Genomic DNA, 8,994 nt, shown 5'->3' with positions numbered 1-8,994 from the left:
TGCACTGAATATATTCTGCAAATGTGTAAACATTAAATAAGATGATGACTGCTAATTGATCATCAAGGCACAATCACATAATCTGAAGTTATATTTTCCTGAGAGATAGGATTACCTCCAATGTTTTCTGGGATGCTCTCATCTGCTCTGGGCACTGCCCTCTCCTCAGCTGTCCCACCACAGAGCTTGCTATATAGTAGGAGACATGCAAATAGGGCCCTCTGTCTGCTGATAAAAACCAGCCCAGCCCTGACCCTGCAGCTCTGGGAGAAGAGCCCCAGCCCCAGAATTCCCAGGAATTTCCATCTGGTGATCAGCACTGAACACAGAGGAGTCACCATGGAGTTTGGGCTGAACTGGGTTTTCCTTGTTGCTATTATAAAAGGTGATTTATGGCGAACTAGAGACATTGAGAGGACGTGAGTGAGATAAGCAGTGAATATATGTGGCAGTTTCTGACCAGGTTGTCTCTGTGTTTGCAGGTGCCCAGTGTGAGGTGCAGCTGGTGGAGTCTGGGGGAGGCTTGGTACAGCCTGGGGGGTCCCTGAGACTCTCCTGTGCAGCCTCTGGATTCACCTTCAGTAACCATTACACGAGCTGGGTCCTCCAGGCTCCAGGGAAGGGACTGGAGTGGGTTTCATACATTAGTGGCGATAGTGATTACACAAACTACGCAGACTCTGTGAAGGGCCGATTCACCATCTCCAGGGACAACGCCAAGAACTCACTGTATCTGCAAATGAACAGCCTGAGAGCCGAGGACACGGCTGTGTATTACTGTGTGAAACACACAGTGAGGGGAAGTCAGTGAGAGCCCAGGCACAAACCTCCCTGAAGGGGTCCCAGAGACCACCAGGGGGCGCCAGGACACTGTGCACGGGGCTGTCTCCAGGGCAGGTGCAGGTGCTGCTGAGGGCTGGCTTTCTGTCATGGCCTGGGGCAGCCTCATCGTCAAATTTCCCCAGGGAACTTCTCCAGATTTACAATTCTATACTAACATTTGATGTCTCTAAATGGAAAACTTTTTTGTTGTTGTTGTTCCTTTGTTTTTGTAACAAGAGGAAACACCCACACCTCCACAGAAGCCAGGGTGTCACTTTGGGGGCAGAAATAATCCTTTCATGGTCAGGATGAGAGTCCTGAGGAATCTCAGGGAAACCTGGAGAGTGTTTTCCAATTAGACTCAGAGCAGAGACCTCCATGGGAATCTCTGATTAGAACAGGCCTTGAGCTCTGATGGGAGCCAAGAGAGAGGCTCACCCAGGGTCAGGGTCCTTAAAACCTGATGGTTTTCACAGCTATCCCCTCTCAACTTGTAAAACTGTGCCCATCTGACTCAGACTGATTCAGCTGACCCTCTTTCTACTGATCCATTTTCCATCTCTGTAGACTTGATTCTCACAGTTCCCTTTCTTCTTCTCTTCCCTGAAAACAGACGATGTGTTTTCTGTAGTCAAAATTCCAGGGCTTGGGTCTGCAGGACCTGGGTAGGCTGAGGGGACTTTCTCACTCACTATTGTCTGGACACTCCTGTTGTCTTCTGTGCATGGAGGCATTTGGAAAATGTAGTGGGCATTAGCCATGAAGGGAATAATACTAGTTTTCTCCAATGGGATATTGATGTAGAGCTGATCTTGTGCTTCTCACACTATCTGAGTTTGGACTCTCACCTGTGACTTTGAGAAGAGCTGGGGATGGGCACTCCATTGTGCTGTGAGCTCTGGGTAAAAATAATTGTAGAATCTGGCTAGGCAGTTTAAGGTCAATACTACTGGCCTTCGGGAAAGACAGGCTGGAATTCCTGGGAAGATCTGCATCTGCCGTCCACCACGGAGCCCCATCGTCTTCTGTTATGCTGTCTTTGAATCAGTCCCAACTAGATTATCTAGAACACTCTTCATGACTTAGGAAAAAATAATGGCAGGCTCCACTAACACCTGTATTATGCCATGGGAGCAACACCTAGGCTAGTGTGTGATTGAATAGATGAGACTACGGTCTAGTCAAGGTGACAGGTAAAATTGATTGTTGCCATTATGATATTTTATTTTATATTTGGCAATATAATCATGCTCATATTATAAATATTTTCTGAGACGGAGTCTTGCTCTGTTGCCAGGCTGGAGAGTGCAGTGGCACGATCTCAGCTCACTGCAATGTCTTCCACCTCCCAGGTTCAAGCAATTCTCCTGCCTCAGCCTCCCGAGAAGCTGGGATTACAGGTGCGCGCCATCATGCCTGGCTAATTTTTGTATTTTTAGTATCGACGGGGTTTCACCATGTTGGCCAGTGTGGTCTCGATTTCCTGACTTCGTGATCTGCACACCTCGGCCTCCCAAAGTGCTGGGATTACAGGCATGAGCCACGATGCCCGGCCCAGTTTTATTAATGTCTGTCCATACCAGCAACTACATACCTATGGGGACATTAATTTACATCTGCAGACATATGTGTAAATACACAAGCCTATACATACATGTGTAGTCATTTATATTTAACATTATAACAAAATAATTCTAAAATATTTTCTAAAGAATTAAACTTAATGATGAGCTAAATATAAATTAGAGGAATCTATAATTGATTTCAACAATTCTCTATAGTTTACATAAATGGATGTCTATTTCTAAGCTTTAACATAGTGTATTCGTCATTTTAAAATAGTCAAGAAAAAATTACAAATGTTCTTGTCACAAAAAAGATAAGGATTTGACCATTTGAGGTAATATATATGTGAATTAACTCGATTCAATTATTCCATATTGCATTCACAAACCATAACATAGCTTTGTGCCCCGTAAATAGATACAACCAAAATTTCTCAATTTTCAATGAAATTTTAATTATATATTTTTAAATCTGATGCCTCTCCTTGGATTAAGCCACCTCCTCAGGGTTACAGGGCTCTTCCATTTTCTCAACATGCTGTTATACCAGATGAGCACAAAAACATTAATTTCATTATGCTTAGCTTTAATTTTTCAAAACAACATAAAGGTGATAATTTTAACAATAGACGTATTACAACCTACTATACATGAGACCCTTTCCGTGCTTCAAGGTTTCTTCTCAGGACTTTACATGTATTGCAAATTTTCATTTTTCTCTGATATGGAATGCTGATTTCTCTTTATTACAGATTATCAGTTTATTTTTTAAATTTATCTCTTAAAATTAATTTTTTCAAAGTCCCACTCAAACCAGGGTATTATTAGAACTTTGAAGTGTAATAGTTGGACCAACTTTGAGAATACATTCAATTTAGTTCACGTGCTCTCAAGCATCTTTTTTTTTCTTTGAAAGTTGTTATCAGTTGTAATATCACACAAAATATTAGTAATTTATACTAATGACACAGGTTAAAATATTGTATAAATAATTTAATTACATTTCATTGGAAAAAAGGAATATATGTTCCTCATGTCTTGACTTTTTTCTTCTCTATGAAATGCATGCATATTAATTATTAAGTTTAAGATGTTACCTTTGTCTTTTTGATTTCTGGGATTTAATTTTAGTACATATACTTGAATGCATTTTATTAATTCATATAATAATGTTCATATGTTGGATAGGGTTTTAATATTAATTTTATTATTTACTGAATTTTAAACTATTCTATAGTTTTTTATTTTTTGTTTTTATGAGATAAAATTTACATATAATAAAATATGCATAGATCTGAAATGTATCACTAGAGAGTTTCTGGCAAATGTGAATACCCTTGATCTCAATACCTAAGGTAGCTGAAGAGCAAGTCCATCCCCACATCGCGGGTTTTCCCTGTTCTTGCGGTCAACTCCTGCAAGGGGAAATGTTTTGATTTCTGACACTACAGATCCATTTTTTTTCTGTTTTGAACTTTATATAAATGGAATCAAACATTATAGACCTTTTTTTCGAAAGGGGCTTTGATATTTTGAGATTAATTCATACTATTTAATGTATAAAATTTAATGTATAAAATTAGATCAACATATTGTCATTCTGATATGAAACCTCAAAGTTTTCATGTACGTATGGAGAGAGAGAGGAAGGAGAAAGATTTTATATCTGAGTCAGTCCATTAAGTAAATAAATGAGAATATTTTGATTTATTTTCCTGTTGATGTACTTTAAATTTGTTTCCATTTTATGAATATTATAGGCAAAGCTGTTTCAAATATATTAGTGTAGGTTTTCCTATATTGTTTCATTTTTGTTAAGAAAATATGAAGTATGTATTTCTTTTTTTATTTTTGATTACTATTTATTTCTATTTTAAATTTTACTTTAAGTTCTGGGATACATGTGCTGAACATGTAGGTTTCTTACATAAGTATACATGTGCCATGGTGGTTTGCTGCACCTATCAATCTGTCATCTAGGTTTGAAGCACCTCGTGCATTAGGTATTTGTCCTAATGCTCTCCCTCCCCTTTCCTAATGCTTTTTCTCCCCGACACATCCCAGTGTGTCATGTTCCCCTCCTTGTGTCCATGTGTTCTCATTGTTCAACTCCCACTTATGAGTGAGAACATGTGGTGTTTGGTTTTCTGTTCCTGTGTTAGTTTGCTGAGGATGATGGCTTCCAGCTTCATCCATGTCCCTGCAAAGGACCTGAAATCATTCTTTTTTATGGCTGCATAGTAGTTCATGGTGTACATATGCCACATTTTTTCATCCAGTCTATCATTGATGGACACTTGAGTTGGTTCCATATCTTTGCTTACACCTCTACAGGTGTAAGCACTAGGCTGCTTTTCTCCTCGACCCCGCACCTCGTTCTCATACTAGGATTACCTGAGGTCAGGAGTTTGAGACCAGCCTGGCCAACAGGGCAAAACCTCATCTCTACTACAAATACAAAAATTAGCCGGGCATGGTGGCAGGCGCCTGTAATCCCAGCTACTTGGGAGGCTGAGGCAGAAGAGTTGCTTGAACCCAGCAGGCAGAGGTCGTAGTGAGCAGAGATTGTGCCACCGCACTCCAGGCTGGGTGACGAGAGCAAGACTCTATCTCAAAATAAACAAATAAACAAAATAAAATAACAAAAGACAGTTCCCAGAAGAAGGGAACCGAGCTATGAGACATCCTTTGAATGCATCACTTGACAAAGGGTTGAGAACACCCACGAGGTCAGGAGATGGAGACCATCCTGGCTAACACGGTGAAACCCCACCTCTACTAAAAATACAAAAATCAGCAGGTGGTGGCGGGCGCCTGTAGTCTCAGCTGCTCGGGAGGCTGAGGCAGGAGAATGGCGTGAACCCGGGAGGTGGAGCTTGCAGTGAGCCGAGATCGCGCCACAGCACTCCAGCCTCGGTGACAGAGCGAGACTGTCTCAAAAAAAAAAAAAAAAAAAAAAAAAAAGATTTAGGAGAAACAAGTCCCGAAGCCCTGACCCTAACATGCAAGGGTTAGTGGAGATGTGGGACTTCAACTCAGCTTCTCCGTTGAGTCTGGCTGTCTCCGGGACGCAGGCACCTGCTTGCACACCTCCACGGTGGCGATCCCGCCCCTTTAGTAGCGTCCTTAGCTCGGCACTTCTTGCAGGGAAGTTCCTCTTGGCCCAGACCCTCGTCCTAGGCCCCGCGTGGTGGGGGAAGCGAAAGGGGCAGTGTGGGGAAGTGGCCGAGGGGTCGGGTCCGGGGTGGTCTGCAGAGAGGCAGGCGGCGGTGCGGAGCCGGGAACCACGCGCTCACCCGCGGAGTCGGACGGGCCCGGCGGGGGTGGGCGAGACACTGGGAACAGCGGCCAGCTCCAGAGGGCGCGAGGCGGGGCGCGAGGCGGGGCGCGCGGGGAGGGAGGGGGGGGCGCGGCGAACGCGCGCGTGCGCAGTTCGTGTGTGGGCCCGCGGGGGCGCGCGCGGCTGGGGGGCAGTGAGGGTCGCCTCGGCGGCGAGCAGCACGGCGGGAACATAGCGCGCGGAACTGGCGCGCGCGCCTAGCTGGCGGGACCCTTAGCTCGAGGAGGACGCGGCCCGGACCCGGTGGATGTGGAGCAGTCGCCGCTGCGGGCGCCCAAGCCGACCCAAGGGCCGACCCCCGCAAGGAGCTGAAGGAGGTGGGAGCCCCAGTCGCCGCGGGCGTCGGCGCCGGTGAGTGCGTGAGGGGCTCGGGCCGGGAGACTTTCTTTGTGAAACTCCGGCGGTGGGAGCCGGGCCGGGCCTCAGCGGCTGAGGAGTGCCTGTGAGGCGGAAGGCGTCTCGCAGTCCGGGTTCCATCCCAGCCGCTAGCCGTCAGGCGGCGGGACCTGGTCCGCCGCCTGCCTGCCTCAGTTTCCACGGGAGTGTGTGCGGGTGTGTGAGGGTGTGTATGGGTGTTGGCCTGCGCACACCGGAGGGGGGTCGGTATACTGTCAGCGCCTAATGCGCGCGGCGCCTCCCCCCTCCCCCCAGTCCCCGTGGGGCGGAACCTGGGGACTGGAGTCCACCGGAGCAGTAGGCGGCACCCGCGGGGAGACAGGTGTCCGCACAGCCCGGGAGGCTCAGGTGCTACCTTTCCCTGGTGGGGTTTGTGAGGAGTGAGCTCTTCGTTCCCGGAGGCGAGCAAGTCTGTCGGTGGCTCATCACAGAGCGCTGTTTTGGAAAGCGTTCCACCCACCTCAGCTTCGTGCTGTGTTTGGGCCACTAGTCAGGGGGAAGGATGCTGAGCGACATGGACTTTAGAGGTGAGGCTCCCGCTGGACGGGATGGGTCTGGGCTCTCGAGCTTACCCCCACCCTTTCCTCCCAAACCCGTTAGAGCGTAGGAATCATTGGGAGCACCTGATAAAAATGCCACGGATGGTGGCTCACCTAAGCAGGGAAGCCGATTTGGAACTTAAACAAGCTCCCAAGTTGTGATCAGTCGAGCTTGGCAAGCGCTGTTTTAGAGAGCAGGCTTCCCGCAAGCAGGAGCCGGTTTTGTGTATACCTCACCATGGCATCTTGGTACCTGGCATGGTGCTGGGCACACGGTAGATGATCAGAAAATATCTGTAGAAAGTCTAAATTATTAGGGAGAGTGCAGCATAGGAGTTCTTGAGACATTTTCGGGAGCTTCTTGAGATTAATATCTGTCAGATTTGTTTTACAGTATATTTTTCTCAGCTCCCAACTTTTGTGATTGTTTTTAATGCCATGTTTTCAGTATGTTCTAGGCAAAAGCAGGGTATATGTTGCTTAGTATACACTATCGACTAGGCCGGTTGTGGTGGCTCACTCCTGTAATCTCAGCACTTTGGGAGGCAGATTGCTTGAGCCCAGGGGCTTGAGGCTGTAGTGAGCCAAGGAGTTAGAGACCAGTGTGGGAAACATAGCGAGGCTCGTCTCCGCAAAAATTAGCTGGGTGTGGTAACGTGCACTTGCAGTCCCAGCTACTCTGGAGGCTGAGGTGGGAGGATCGCTTGAGCTCAGGAAGTACAAGTTGCAGTGAGCCAAGGTTGTGCCACTGCATTCCATCCTGGATAACACAGCGAAACCCAGTCTCTTAAATAAGTAAATAAATACATACATGATTATGTATACTCCAGCTAGGTTAAAATGAATTCTGAATCAAAATTCTAAATTAAAATATGCATGTTTCTTTGTCTTCATCATTTGAGAACACTAGGCTTTTAGGATTTCATTCCGTTGAGGCAGGTAAATATCTACATTTTTGACAAAGCAAATATGAATTACTGGTAATTCAAGAAAGGTGGGAATTTGCTTAAACCTGAGTATTTGTAGTCTTTGTGACTTTTTTAAATTTTAAATTTAAATTTTCTTTTTTTTTTCTTTTTTTTTGAGATGGGGTCTCACTCTGTCGTCCAGGCTGGAGTGCAGTAGCACAATCTCAGGTCACTACAACCTCCACCTCCCGAATTCAAACGATTCCCCTGCCTCAGCCTCTGGTGTAGCTGGCATTACAAGTGTGTGCCACCACGCCCAGCTAATTTATGTATTTTTAGTAGAGAGGAGGTTTCACTGTGTTGCCCAGGCTGGTCCCAAACTCCTTGACCTCAAGTGATCTGCCCACCTTGGCCTCCCAAAGTGCTGGGATTACAGGTGTGAGCCACAGCACCTGGCCTTATTTTTATTTTTTTGAGACAGACTCTCAGTCTGTCGCCCAGGTTGGAGTGCTGTGGCATGACCTCCGCTCACTGCAACCTCCACCTCCCAGATTCCAGCGATTCTAATGCCTCAGCCTCCTGAGTAGCTGGGGTTACTAGACCCGGCTAATTTTTGTTGTATTTTTTTAGTAGAGACTGGGTTTCCCCATGTTGGCCAGGCTGCTCTGGAACTCCTGGCCTCTAGTGATCCACCTGCCTCGTCCTCCCAAAGTGCTGGAATTACAGGCATGAGCCACTGCCCCCAGCCAATCTTTGTGATATTTTGAAATTGACGTTTATATTTTGTTCAGAGTCAAAGCTAAAATAGAATTGTTTGAAAATTAATATTTCAGGAACTATTTTTTAATTAAGTTGAATTTTATTTTATTAGTTTCATTTCAGTAGGGTTTTAACCTAAAAAATATATATATACATATACACATAAATATGTATATATATATACATATACACATATATGTATGTGTGTATATATATATATATATATATATATATATATTTTTTTTTTTTTTTTTTTTTTTTCCTGAGACGGAGTCTTGCTCTGTCACCCAGGCTGGAGTGCAGTGGAATGATCTTGGCCTCACTGCAGCCTCCACCCTCCCGGCTCAAGCAATTCTCCTGCCTCAGCCTCCCAAGTAGCTGGAACTACAGGTGCCCACCACTACACCTGGCTAATTTTTATATTTTTAGTAGAGATGGGGTTTCACCATGTTGTCCAGGCTGGTTTTGAACTCCTGATCTCAAATGATCTGCCCTCCTTGGCCTCCCAAAGTGCTGGGATTACAGGTGTGAGCCCCCGTGCCTGGCCTAAAAAATATTTTTAAAGACAGGATCTAGCTATGTTGCCTCAGCTGGTCTTGAACTCCCAGTCTTGGCCTCAAGTGATCCTTCTTCCTCAGCCTTCTGAATAGCTGGAAGCACAGCTG

The 8,994-nt window shown here is 45.6% G+C and overlaps 1 gene segment (V, D, J or C); it reads left to right on the top strand.

The window, feature by feature from the left end:
- The first annotated feature begins 339 nt into the window (after positions 1 to 339).
- Positions 340 to 8,401, top strand: LOC134757490 (immunoglobulin heavy variable 3-11-like). The segment is given in 3 exon segments: positions 340 to 385; positions 483 to 793; positions 7,602 to 8,401. Coding segments are annotated over 3 exon segments (402 nt in total).
- Positions 8,402 to 8,994: the final 593 nt, after the last annotated feature.

This window comes from Gorilla gorilla, chromosome 18 (assembly GCF_029281585.2).
Source record: "Gorilla gorilla gorilla isolate KB3781 chromosome 18, NHGRI_mGorGor1-v2.1_pri, whole genome shotgun sequence".
NCBI classification, from domain to species: Eukaryota; Metazoa; Chordata; class Mammalia; order Primates; family Hominidae; genus Gorilla; species Gorilla gorilla.
The sequence above is the reverse complement of the archived record's forward strand: the minus strand, read 5'-3'. Positions and strand labels throughout refer to the sequence as shown.